The following is a 14,334-nucleotide window of genomic DNA, read 5'->3' as shown; positions in this document are numbered from 1 at the left end:
AGGGTCCCAGCATCGGGAGCAGATCACGTCCTGGAGTCCGGGCTCTGGTCCAGCAATACCATGGTAAGGGTCTGATGTTTACTGCTTTCTGAGCGTTCACTCTGGTGCCCGTTTCTTTTGGTTTCACGGTCTGACCACTTGGTGATCTCTGCAAATCAGTTGATGGTCCACAGAGATCTTTGTTCCCTGACAGACAACAGAGTTTTTTCTGCTTGTTTTTCTACTTTCAGTTCAAAAACTATTAACAATTTTATGCCACCAGGGAGTAGATATCTGGCCTAAATTTTGGATTTCCGTGTTTATGCCATGAGAGAAATTTTTAGCTATGAGTAAAATTTTAAAATTGAAATTACAAGCTCTGTGTGTGTTCTGTGTGTGTGTGTGTCTATGTGCATCCATGCCTATAATCCAGAAAGGCCATTCTCATCCTGAGAAAAGCGTCTTGAGATGGTGTTACCAGTTGAGATTTTAAAATCTCCTAAAGAAGCTGTTGGCTTAGAAATAAAGTGCCTACAAACCGAATATTCCTAAAATTCCCAAATATTATGGAAATTGAACTCCCAGTATTTTAAACAGTGCCAAAAAAGAAAAACTACTTAAAGAAAAATTTTGGGAAGGGATTTCCTTACTGTTTCCTTTTTTAAATTGGAGTATAGTTGATCTACAATATTATGTTAGTTTCAAGTTATAAAATAATGATTCAAAAATTTTATAGATTATACTCCACTTAAAGTTACTGTAAAATACTAGCTATATTCCCTGTGCTGTGCAATATATCCTTGTAGCTTATTTATGACGAGCCTGGTCCCTGGCTCACAGTGTTCCCGGAGTGAGGGAGGTGACTCTGAGCAGGCCCAAGAACTACAAGACGGTGGGGACCTCAGAAGAAAGGAATTCACCCAAATTTATAGGCACTGCAGGTGAAATCTGACAGCAGGCTCTTGGCTTGGCTTCCTTACCCCAAGAGGCTTTTAAATGTTACAATCTACGATCTCTTATGAAAACTTCCCGAAAATCAAACCTAAGGCCTAGGTGGTAAATTACCATTCTTGCTGCACCTATCTAAACACAGCTAATGAGACCAGCCTTATTCTGTGATCATAAATAATCTTTCTTTGATTACTGGGGGAGGGACTACAGAAAAAAATTCCGTTTCTATGGGAAACTCTGCAGTGTTTACCGAACACCATTCCAGGACTTTGGATTTTAGCCATGTTCACTGAGTGACTCTGCACCTCTGTGGACACTGCAGGAAACTGGTGGATGCGAAAACTCTGCTTTGTCTGGTAGACTCTTACTAGACTTCCTTTTCCGCTAGGTAAAAACCAGTTTGCATCCCTATCTGCACCCTGGCCCAAGTCCTACTGCCTTGCCCAAACTGCCAGTCCTTACTAAATCTCCAGTGTTTCCGGTTTTCTTCAGCATCTGCCTACAGTCCCCCAAACTAAAGTCTCGGCACCACCAGGAGCCAGCGCCAGGCGGCCAGGACCCCGGTCTGGCCTCTGGTGACCTTGCAGGCGCCTTTCTCCCTGGCTCAAATGGAGCCATGGGCACTGCTGCCCAACATGAGCCCAGGTGGGCAGGTCCTCTCTGCACAGGCCCCGGGAGCGTCTGGCACATGCCTCTGTGTGAGAGGTGGCCATGCCTGTGGGCAACCTTGATGGAGACCCTCAGGACACTTGAGAAGCTGTCCTGCAAAACTAAGAGCTGCTCCTTCATGGGGTCCTGAAGGCTCAACTCCCGAGTCTTCATACAGTTCAACTGTCTAAGTCAATTGTTTGCTCCTTTTCACTTCAGGAATACCTCTTTTACAATGCCCAATCTTCAGGGCCCGAAAACAACCAATCTTTGCCAACGGCAGATGAACCAGCATCAGCAAGAATTCCCCAGAGGCTAGGAGACTCAGCTTTGCCTCACGCAGAAGGTTTACCAACATGTCCGAGTTGTTTGCTGAGGAACCATGTCCTTTCCTCTGGGACTGAGAAAATGGAACCTGAGCTCTGTGCGCTTGCAAAACTGCACTGGTTGGAAAGCCGCCACCCTTGTGTTTGAAGAAAAGGCTAACTCCGAAGGACCACTGCTCTCTGTCACCCACACCACCTTTCTCGTTCCACCAACTCAGACCCAGACGGCCTGCGCTCACATCTTCTTGCCCAAAGACCCTCAACGCCACCCTGCTTCCCCGGCTCTGTGAAACCCCAGGGCTTCTCCTTCCCCCAAGCGCTCCCCATCAAAGAATGACCTCCACATTATATTGGTCTGAATAAAACCATTTTCTGAATTTCAGTTCATTTTGTCTGTCACAACTACTACACGTTTGTTTTAAATGTCTAGGAACAGAGTTTTGACAAAGGCTGTGAATACCCAAGAAGCACCTGTCTCATTAGATCTTCTACTTCAGTGTTTTAATTTCCAATGTCAAGTTTGTCCTCTAAGGTCAATTTTGAATATAAAGTGATGAAAAGAGGAAGAAATCCTTGAATAATTAATAGAAACAGAATCATCCTATGCTATAAAGAATGCAGATACCAATATTCATTTGGTCATCAGACACTAAATCAGATCAGATCAGATCAGTCGCTCAGTCGTGTCTGACTCTTTGCGACCCCATGAATCGCAGCACGCCAGGCCTCTCTGTCCATCACCAACTCCTGGAGTTCACTTAGATTCAGGTCCATCGAGTCAGTGATGCCATCCAGCCATCTCATCCTCTGTTGTCCCCTTCTCCTCCTGCCCTCAATCCCTCCCAGCATCAGAGTCTTTTCCAATGAGTCAACTCTTTGCATGAGGTGGCCAAAGTACTGGAGTTTCAGCTTTAGCATCATTCCTTCCAAAGAAATCCCAGGGCTGATCTCCTTCAGAATGGACTGGTTGGATCTCCTTGCAGTCCAAGGGACTCTCAAGAGTCTTCTCCAACACCACAGTTCAAAAGCATCAATTCTTCGGTGCTCAGCCTTCTTCACGGTCCAACTCTCACATCCATACATGACCACAGGAAAAACCATAGCCTTGACTAGATGGACCTTTGTTGGCAAAGTAATGTCTCTGCTTTTGAATATGCTATCTAGGTTGGTCAGACTAATTTATCAAGCACAAAACCAGACACTAGGGATGTAAGAACGATTCCTGCTGTAAAGAGGGTGAAAAGCATTTAGATATAAAATTATAATCCAGTCAAACTACAGGTATCATCAGATTTATGTGTAGTCAAGAATACAAAGGAGACAAAACTGGCAGCCTGAAGGGGGAAAGTGGTCAGGAAATCTTGAAGGAAAATGTGGCCCAGGTAAGACTTGGAGGATGAGGAGTTTGGCAGGCGAGGCGGGACAGGGTGGTCTAGGGGACAAACACGCAAAGGAGGGGACAGAAAAGGGCTCCTTTGGGGATCTGAGAGGGGTTTGTATGCATTTACCAAGATGTCACTCCAGAGATCAACATTCAGAAGAGAGTAAGTCTTGGGAAGAATTGTGCCAAGACTGGGAAGATGTTCCCTGACTCTTTAACAGGATGGTAGAAACGACACCCCTTAGTTTGCACTAGTGGGCTTCCCTGGTGGCTCAGAGGTTAAAGCGTCTGCCTGCAATGCAGGAGACCTGGGTTCGATCCCTGGGTTGGGACTAGTATGTATGTCTTGTGGGAGGCTCCACTAATTTTCGCATTTTTGAAAGGACACAAGAACTCTTTCATCGTCTGCAGTAGCTCGTGATGCTAAGTTAACAAGGCAGCCAGTGGTTCAAGGTACAACCTCTGTTGTCTTCCTGCACTGACGCTGGTGGGACACGGCTTGGAGATCCAGAAAGTTTACCTGTATTCACAGGTCATCTGGGGGCTTAACTAGATTCATGTGAGAAGAACCGTAAACACAGGCATGTATCTTAACACTGTAGCTGTAAGCGTGACGATCTCAGAAATGAAAACACAGCAAAGCTGCAGCTTATGGACAACCTCAGGAAAAGTGGAAACCTTCATCCCGTCACTTTCAGTATGTTAGTGTAGAATGTCGTCGCCCACTCTTACTCTGCTCACACCTATGCAGGTAAGCATTCCAGGGTTTCTGTTATAGAATGCTCATGCCAGAAAGAAGAAAAACAAACTTCTGTTTTTAACATTGTTGTTCATGAAAAAAAGAACGCATAGCAGCATTCTGTTCCTTAAAAGGAAAACACTTGTCCAAATACAGCTACGCAACACCAAAAGGTGATCAAAGCCGATACAGAGAGATACTTGTAGGAAATAATCCACTAACCAGTGAGGAAGAGCTCGCAGATATGAAACACAGTACTTAACTTTAGCAAAAGTACTTTCTGGAAGTTCTAAAGTGGTGAGTTGGGGGAGGGCAGGTGACACTGAATATCTGGGAAATAGTCTAGTTGATTTTGTTTTAATAAGATCAAAGGGAGGTCAAATGAAACAAATATACTTGTTTTAAGTAGTGATAAAAAAGAAACACTTTAAAAATAAAACATTCTTTAAATGTTTTGGGTTTAGGTACCATCTCATAAGTAAACAGTGGAAACACTTCCTGGAAAAAAAAAAAAAAGGTGAAGAGATAGGCTGATTCATGTTGATGTATGGCAGAAACCAACAAAATACTGTAAAGCAATCATCCTTTAATTAAAAAATATATAAATCTTTTTAAAAGTGAAGAGATAACTCACACCTTTGTCAAGATTATTGATTTCAATCACTACTAATATAAGCCCCCCTAGGTATGCAGGCACTGCCAGAATCATATATTTGCATGAATTTTGACTATAGAGAATATTCGCTCAGTTGTGTCTGACTCCTTGTGACCCCATGGACTGTAGCCCACCAGGCTCCTCTGTCCATGGGATTCTCCAGGCCAGAATACTGGAGTGGGTAGTCACTCCCTTCTCCAGGGGATCTTCCCAATCCAGGTCAAACCCGGGTCTCCCACACTGCAGGCAGATTCTTTACCATCTGAGCCACCAAGGAAGCCCCCTAGAGAACATAAAAGTGAGCAAATCATATAGGACAAAACATTAATTCTGAACAATGTCTTCAAATAAGACCTGAGAATTTTCTATTATCTCGACCTTGGCAGCTACATCATTTAAGTGTCTTCAGAAAAAGCTCAATCTACGGATAAGAGATTCCAGTTTTTTAAAAATAAGCAGCTCATGAGATGTGTCCTACATAGTATTATCCCTTTGCTTTTAGTTTGATGATCAAATCTATGCTCTGAAGCTGGGCTCACTGCAGAAAGCTGGGGCAGAAATCTTAAACTTACTTAAGTGAATCTTTTTGTAACTTAATTGTTCTTTTTAATATATTTTTTCCTTATGTGAAATTTATTTTTTAATAAGGAGAATTACAGAGACTGTTAATATTCAGGGTTTTATTTTTCCTAAAAAGTATAATACCTTTCTAAATGTTCTCAAACAATGCAATAATAAAATGATCAGTTTTATTGGTCAGTAAAGCATCAGTATTGATTTTGATACTCATATGTTGGATAAAGATGAACTGTTTATAGTAAAATGAAAAAAAAAAAGCATAGAGAAAATGAAAACATCTGAGTTATTCATCAATACCCGATTTGTTAAAAAACACATACACACAAAAATCATGATATTTAAGATGCTTTATCTAACAAACTTAGCATCAAACGCTCAAAGTGCCAGGGGTCAGCGCCTCCACCCAATTCCTGGCCGTGAGTGTGCTGGGGACCAGAGGCAATGGAGCCCTAATAGCAAGGAGCACACTCCTCAGAATGGAATGCCTCTGTCCCCCTAAGTTCCTTTGTTGGAATCCTAACCCCAGTGTGACAACGTCGGGAGGTGGGACTTTGGGGGTTATGAGGTCACGAGGGGGGAGCCTTATGAAAGGGACCCCTTCGCCTCTCCTCCTGTCTGCCATACCAGCTCCCCGTAAGAAGACAGCCGTGCATGAACCAGTAGGTGGCCACGCCTAACCCTGAACCCGCCCGGCCTTGACCTCAGCCTACAGAATGCTCTTTATGAGCCATCCAGTCTGCTGAATTCCATCTTGGTAGCCTGCGCAGACTAGACTGGAGTGCCACAACCCCTTCTGTACTCAGGAATGGGCTCCAGGGAGAAGAGGGGCCAGGCGAGGAAGGAGGCGGGACCCGGGCCACCCCAGTGTGCCAGAGAGGAGGCGGCGGGATCCGGGCCACCCCGGTGTCCCAGAGAGGAGGCGGCGGGACCCGGGCTGCCCCAGTGTCCCAGAGAGGAGGAGGGTATGCACTGGAGGGTGGGGGAGGGCAGCCCCACGGGGCTCCCACAGGCCCCACCTGGGGCCCCTCTGTCTGTGCACCCCCTCTGAGACAGAGGACAACAGACAGCAGCCCACAGAGTGACGTGAGGCGTCTGAGCCCATACAGCATGCCGCAGGACAAGGGTGTCCAGGGTGGGTGGCCAGCCTGAGACCGTCTTTCAGCCCCGCTGCCACCCGCAGGCAGGTAAGGACCGCTTCAGATCCCAGCCCTTGCGGGCAGCCTGAGAAAGAAACTTGCTTAGATGCCTCAGCTCCTGTGAAGGGCAGAGTTCTTTCACCATATACTCTCAACATATCCTAAACTCAAAAAGCCTGGCCTTTGGGAAACAACGGGTAAATTTGGCAGGGGGCAAAGCAACCTCATGGGATGTCTGGGCTAGGGCTTTTACTCTGAGACAAAGACACACACTGTCCCCTCTGGCCCTGAACCTCAGGGCTCACACTGTAGCCGAAGCCTGGGTTCGGATTTCTAGTTTGCTATCTGTTGTCCCAACTCTGTGCTAAAAAACATCACCCAGTGAGCTGGAGAGACACAGTAAAAAAAAAAATAAAAAATACCGGAAACAAAGCAAAAAGCCCCAATCTGATCGATGCTGAGAGAGATGTGGTGCCTTTTCACATTTTTATTTATTTTGGCTGCATCGAGAGGCTTGTGGGATATCAGTGCCCCGGCCAGGAATGGAACCCAGGCCCTTGGCAGCGAAAGCACCGTGTCCTAACCACTGGACCGCCAGGGAATTCCCTTTGGTGCTTTTCAAAAAAAATGAACAGAATTAGATTACAAATAGTGGATTTATTCAGAAGTAGAAAGCAGAAGACATTTCTGCAGAAAAATAAAACAGCCTATCTTTAGAAAAGTTTTTGAAAAACTGAAATTCACTGATAAGGAAGGCCAGATTGAGAACCCCCCTACACACCAGCCTGCCCAATTCACAGCTATTGTATGTTATCCTGACTCACCACTGATACGTTCACTAAATCCCAACGCATATCCAAAAGCCACAAAGGCATGTGCCAAAATCTATGTGAAATGCCTCCAGCTTTATTTTCTAAGAGGCTGTAATAATGCCTCACTGACTCTGAGTTGTGGCTTCATCTGTCACTCAATTCCTTTCCATCTGAATAATGCTTGTTTTAACGTCTTTTTTTTTTTTAAACTACTAATATCCAATAATTCATATTCGTAAGTATTTATTTGGAGAGCGGTCACTTTGAAACCAAACAGAGAAGAGTTGAGCAGATTTAAGGAGAGGAGAAGTGATACATTTCTTGCGACAAGAGAGGACAGCGCTGCTCCTCCAGAGAAGACTGGGAAAAACCTGCTGGGAAAACCACCCACGTGTCAAGTGGACGCACGCTTTGTGGACACACACGTGCGTCTCCACGTGTGCACGTCCTGGCACCTTAGCAACTTGCAGATGACTGCTCCCACCCGCACTGAGGTTGGGGGAGAAGCCATGCGGTCTGCAGGCCCTTCCCCGCCCTCTCCGGGGCCGCTCTCTGGAGGGTCCTTGGCCCATGCGGTCCCTTCCAGGAGGCATGTCCAGCTGTAACACAGCTCAGAGGAGCAGGAGGGGCTGTCTTCCCAGGGATGTCTCCAGTGACAGGAGGCTCTTTCCAGAAATCTCCCAGCAAGACTTCCCTTTGCGTCTGACTGGGCAGAAGTGAGTCATATTTCCAAACTGGGCAGAGAGACAGAATGATGGAGATGCGCTTGGATCTCTAACTGTCTGAGAAGAGGGTGGGGGCAGGAGGGAGTCATCACATTAGGCAGAAACAGTCCCCTGGCACAGTGGCTGCTCAGTGAGGAAAGCATTTAGGGAGTTCCCTTGGTGGCATGAGTGGTAAAGAATCCCCCCACCAATGCAGGAGGTGTGAGAGACGTGGGTTCCACCCAGTGGTGGGGAAGATTTCCTGGAAGGAAACAGCACCCAACTCCAGTATTCTCGCTGGAGAATCCCATGGACAGAGAAGGCTGGTGGGCTACAGTCCACGGGGTTGCAGAGGCAGACATCCCTAGGCAGGCGTGCACACTGGTGGCCTGGAGGTTAGGACTCTTCACCTCCAGTGCAGTGGGTGCAGGCTCAGTCCCTGGTTGGGGGCTAGGGTCCCACATGCCACACAGCATGGTCAAATATACATACATGTAAAATTTATATTAAATTTATATTAATATATATATGTAAAATTTTTTAAAATGCCATCAGAAAAAGAAAAAAACAAGTATTTAAAAGGAGGGGCGGGACACGGAGTTGCATGTCTTTTCCTTCTCTTCAGCTCCTTTACTCCCAGAGAATCCATTTTGTTGGGTTAAAGATCGCCACTTCAGCAGGTTACTATTTTGAGGTTTTGCACAGCTCAGATTAATTTGATATCTCTAAGCCAGGTTACCAAGGTTACGATCCCTTGGCTAACATTCTCCAGATGTCATATTTAGTGAGCGAGACCTTCGGAACCAGCAGCTGTGACTACATCCGGAACGTGAATCTGGAATCTGCCCAGTGCCCCGAACGCCCACGGCAGATGCTAACGGGATGCCTCGTAGTGTCCTCTGCCTCCAGACCTCTGGAGGGGGCGGGGGCGGGATGGGGAGGGCTCTATGTCGGCCTCTGCCTTTACTGGCCCAAGAGGACCGCTGGGAGCTCACGAGAGTGGCTTCAGCATTGACCCGGTGGCCCTCACGTCCACCACCGCCCGGACGGGGCACAGCTGAGGCTTTCTGAAGCACATGTTAGAACGCGGCACACAGCAGCCACCGGGCACAGAAAGCCCCGGAAAGGACAGGTGGTGCTCTGTGAAGATTCTTTCCTAATGTTTTCTATATAAATATTTTTTTCTCATACACAAAAAGAAACAACAGTAGGCTCACAGAGCCACAAGCACTTGTCACACCTCCCAGCGGCAGCAGGTTGTCGGATGGACTCACAGAGTCGCATCTGCTGGCAGACTGGACACCTGTCATAACGAGCAACCCCCCACCCCTTGCACTGCCAGCTCTGGGTGCGCTTTGCCAGGAATGGCTCATCAAAGCAGTTACAGATCCTGGTGCCAGAAATCCCAGTCCCTGCAGGCTCTGCCAGCTCCTCTCTCAAACCATCTGCAAAGGCCCCCACGGGAGGCGGGCCCCATCTTACTGCTCTTGGGGGGTGAGGGGGGTGTCTGAACAATGGGCAGTTGTTTACAGGGACGTTTACAGAGGGGGTCATCCTTCAGGAAGTGTGGCAGTTCTCCTAAGTGGGTAATAACAGCATGCTCGTGCAGATTTGTCAAGAAACAAAATAAATATCACCTGTCATTTGGGTGAGTCAACGGCTCTTTCAACTTGAAAGTTAAACTTTAAAAACAAAACAACCCACAAGATTACATGTTTCTGGCCAAGCGCACTATCTAGTGGCAGGCAGCCAGGGTCCTGGAATTACTGCAAAGGGTAAGAGCACATTCACAAAACAGCAGCGGCTCCAGCAGCGCAGCGGAGAGCTCGTCCCGGGGCCTGTGGGAGGAGAGGAGGCTCCGGGAAGCATCAGCTCTGGTTTACATCGAGACGGCGCAGATGCCCTCTTTCCTGGATAGATTATGATGAACACGACATCACTGGGTGATGGTTAAAAGCGCTAGGAAGAGTGTAAGATGAGAACTCAAAAAAGCAGAAGGGAAATACATGCAGCCTTTATTCACTCAGTAAATATTTACAAAACATCAATTGTGTGTGTCATGCTGTATTACGAAGAGTATCAAAAGATTAAAGCTTGTGTCCTGGAAGGCGCACAGGCTAATAAAATATGTGAGAACAAGCAATTACTGGAACATATGCAAGTCATTATTCATCATTTGTTTTCTACTCAGTATAAGAGATGTAGAAATTTAAGCGCTTGATTGGGTGTGTAGTGTCTTTTCTTCCTTCTCTCTGTTTTTAACCACTGTTGTCCTAAGGGTGGGCTTCCCATGTGGCACAGCGGTTAAAGAACCCACCTGGCAACGCAGGAGACACAACATACGCAGGTTCAATCCCTAGTTTGGGAAGAGACCCTGGAGGATGGCATGGCAAACTCCTCCAGTGTTCTAGCCTGGGAAATCTCACGGACAGAGGGGCCCGCTGCACTACAGTCCCTGGGGTTGCAAAGAGTCGGACATAACTTAGTGACTCAAAAATATAATAAATGCACCTGTATAATTTTAACTGTTGGGCTCCTCACTTCGCTCTAAGTCTCCAAGCTTATGAAACCAGTTAGACACTCCCTACACTCTGACCCAGCATTCGCCCTCTCATGACAGACCTGCTGGGTACAGAAGGCTCCAAAACAAGACTTAAAAACAGACCCTCTTAGGGAAGCTGTGTTTTCTTGTCCGGTTGATGACTTACAAGAAAGACTGTGTTAAGGCTGATAGTATTTGAACAACAATAACAAATGTACTTTTGGAGGAGAAAAAAATCCCACATATTCATATATGTTTACTGTATAACTAGCATTAATGTTATATTTATCTTCATTGGGTTCTATGTCTGACAACATTAAACAAGCAAGAGAAAACAGGTTACGATTTGTCATAACATCTTATGCTTGTCCTTCTGAAAAGATGGGAGAAATATATTTCCTTGCCAATGACCCACATATTATAAGCTAAGGTTTTGGAGGTAATGGCACTGCTCAATTGGAGTCTCAAAATAATAAATGGTTCAACAAATTTATAAGCATATATTTAAGGTAATAAATCTAAAAAAGACAGTTTCCCACCAATGTACAAGATGGCTTTTTCCATTAAAACTGAGTACTAAACAAAAAAATCTCTAATGGAAATAATAGCTCTCAGATTTTGTAATTCTTTATTGAGTTATATCTGTTTTCAACTCTTTAAGAGATGGTTAACATGTCTTTTGCAACCAATGACTTGAATGTTCATCTTAAAAATTCTGCTGACTTGGTCTCTTGTTGTTCTTTTCTCAGAGAAAGATTTATCCCGGCTCTAATTAGAGAAAAAAAAAATTTTTTTAATGGCCATTAAAATTCACCCATTATGTCCAGGAATGACAGACTAACTAGTTCAGGACAACCTCCCCACCGTGAACAATCAGTGAAGCTGGACCAGACACAGACACGCTGATGGAGATGCCGCCAAGCTGAGAAGGCAGCGAGTCATGGAGGAAGAGAAACCTGCAGGTGAGCCAGGGGGACAGCTGGCTGCACCAAGAGGAGCACGGCCTCAGATTACCTCAACTCTCGGCAAGAAAACAGGCCAAAACTAAACAAGTGTGTTAGAGAACGTACAGCAGAAAACTAGAGAAACAACAGGTAATAGAGACAGAGACTGAAGAAGCCAGAGGACCCAGATACTGGGCTTAGAGTTGGAAACAAATGTGATTATGCACAGAGAAATAAAAAACGAAATAAACAATTTTGGCAGAACACTGGAAATTTAAAAAAATCCAAATAGAATGATGAGAACTGAAAAATACAATCAAAGAAGTTTTAAAACTTAATATATAAGTTTATCATAAGAATAGCACTGCTGCTGCTGCTGCTGCTGCTGTGTCACTTCAGTCGTGTCCGACTCTGTGCGACCCCATAGACGGCAGCCCACCTGGCTCCCCCGTCCCTGGGATTCTCCAGGCAAGAACAGTGGAGTGAGTCACCATTTCCTTCTCCAATGCATGCAGGCATGCTAAGTCCTTCAGTTGTGTCTGCCTCTGTGAGACCCCATGGACAGCAGCCCACCAGGCTCCTCTGTCCATGGGATTCTCTAGGCAAGAATACTGGAGTAGGTTGCCATTTCCTTCTCCAAGAATAGCACAATAGTGCTCATTTCACATGCTAGCAAAGAAATGCTCAAAATCCTTCAAGCCAGGTTTCAACAATACATGAACCGAGAACTTCCAGGTGTACAAGCTAGATTTAGAAATGGCAGAGAAACCAGAGATCAAATTGCCAACATCTGCTGGATCATAGAAAAAGCAATAGAGTTCCAGAAGAACATCTACTTCTGCTTCATTGACTTACACTAAAGCCTTTGACTGTGTGGGTCACAACACACTGTGGAAAATTCTTAAGAGAGATGGGAATACCAGACCACTTGACCTGTCTCCTGACAAACCTGTATGCGGGTCAAGGAGCAACAGTTAGAACTGGACATGGTTCCAAATAGGAAAAGGAGTACGTCAAGGCTGTATATTGTCACCCTTCTTATTTAACTTCTATGCAGAGTACATCTGAGAAACGCTGGGCTGGAAGAAGCACAAGCTGGAATCAAGACTGCTGGGAGAAATATCAATAACCTCAGATATACAGATGACACTACCCTATTGCAAAAGTGAAGAGGAACTAGAAAGCCTCTTGGTGAGGGTGAAGGAGGAGAGTAAAACAGCTGGCTTAATCTCAACATTCAAAAAACCAAGATCATGGAATCTGGTCTCATCACTTCATGGCAAAGAGATGGGAAACAATGGAAGCAGTGACAGAGTATATTTTCTTGGGTTCCAAAATCACTGTGGATAGTGACTACAGCCATGAAATTAAAAGACGCATGCTCCTTGGAAGAAAAATTATGACAAATCTAGACAGTGTATTAAAAAGCAGACATCACTTTGCCAACAAAGGTCCATCTAGTGAAAGCTATGGTTCTTCCACTAGTCATGTACAAATGTGAGTTCAGTTCCAACTCTTTGCAACCCCATGGACTGCAGCACGCCAGGCTTCCCTGTTCATCACCAACTCCCAGAGCTATTCAAACTCATGTCCATTGAATCGGTGATGCCATCCAACCATCTCATCCTCTGTCATCCCCTTCTCCTCCCTCCTTCAATCTTTCCCAGGATCAGGGTCTTTTCAAATAAGTCAGTTCTTTGCATCAGGAGGCCAAAGTATTGGAGTTTCAACTTCAGCATCAGTCCTTCCAATGAATATTCAGGACTGATTTCCTTTAGGATGGACTGGTTGGATCTCCTTGCAGTCCAAGGGACTCTCAAGAGTCTTCTCCAACACCACAGTTCAAAAGCATCAATTCTTCAGCGCTCAGCTTTCTTTATAGTCCAACTCTCACATCCATGCTGTCTATGTGGCTCAGCTGGTAAAGAATCTGCCTGCAATGTGGAGACCTGGGTTTGATCCGTGGGTTGGGAAGATCCCCTGGAGAAGGGAAAGGCTACACATTCCAGTATTCTGGCCTGGAGAATTCCCAGTCCATGAGGTTGCAAAGAGTCAGAAACGACTGAAAGACTTTCACTTTCACATCCATACATGACTCGTGGAAAAACCATAGCTTTGACTAGACGGACCTTTGTTGGCAAATGTGAAAGCTGAACCCTAAAGAAGACTGAGCATCAAAGAATTAATGATTTCGAACTGTGATGTTGGAGAAGACTCTTGAGAGTCCCTTGGACTGCAAGGAGATCAAACCAGTCAATCCTAAAGGGAATCAATCCTGAATATTCATTGGAAGGACTGATACTGTAGGTTCAATACTCCGGTCACCTGATGCAAAGAGCCAACTGGAAAAGACCCTGATGCTAGGAAAGACTGATGGCAGGAGGAGAAGGGGGTGACAGAGGATGAGATTGTTGGATGGCACCATGACTCAATGGACATGAGTTTGAGCAAGCTCCAGGAGATACAGAAAGAACAGGGAAACCTGGCATGCTGCAGTCCATGGGGTTGCAAAGAGTCGGACACGACTTAGTGACTGACAACAACAATAAAAACAGACCTCTATAGGGGGAAGGGTAAAAGAGAAGATACCCAGGACGAAATAAGGAGATGAAAAAGGAAAGATATATACAAATACAGAAAAATCATGAGGCATGGGACACAGAAGGCTCAGGTAACACATGGAGTAGATCCCCAGAAGTAAGAGAAATGAGAATTCTCCAAAGTAGAGGGAAGACCGCAAGTCTGTGACTCTGGAGCAGGCTGACAACAGAAGCAACCGAGGATGAGAGGCATCCGCCCAAACTGCGGGATGCACCACATCCTCTCCAGGCTACTCCCCTACCCAGGCAGGACCCATACCCACAGGCTCCCTGATTTCCACCCTGTTATACTGTACAGAACTCAGGATTCACAGCCTCACAGGCTTGCTCTGCAGGGC

The 14,334-nt window shown here is 45.6% G+C and overlaps 1 protein-coding gene across 6 annotated transcripts in view; it reads right to left on the bottom strand.

The window, feature by feature from the left end:
- Positions 1-14,334, bottom strand: part of MCPH1 (microcephalin 1) — a 240,396-nt gene that overhangs the window by 178,512 nt on the left and 47,550 nt on the right. The window contains exon 10 of one of the 6 annotated variants that reach the window (XM_010854077.1): positions 10,387-11,220. The exons of the other annotated variants lie outside the window; for them this stretch is intronic. Coding sequence (XP_010852379.1) covers positions 11,101-11,220 — 120 coding nt within the window. The 3' untranslated portion in view covers positions 10,387-11,100. Of the gene's footprint in view, positions 1-10,386; positions 11,221-14,334 lie in introns of those variants that run through there. 6 annotated transcript variants of the gene reach the window in all.

This window comes from Bison bison, unplaced genomic scaffold, assembly GCF_000754665.1.
Source record: "Bison bison bison isolate TAMUID 2011002044 unplaced genomic scaffold, Bison_UMD1.0 scf7180017864336, whole genome shotgun sequence".
In the NCBI taxonomy this organism is placed as follows: Eukaryota; Metazoa; Chordata; class Mammalia; order Artiodactyla; family Bovidae; genus Bison; species Bison bison.
Note: the sequence above shows the minus strand (reverse complement) of the source record. Positions and strands in the feature narration are given on the sequence as shown.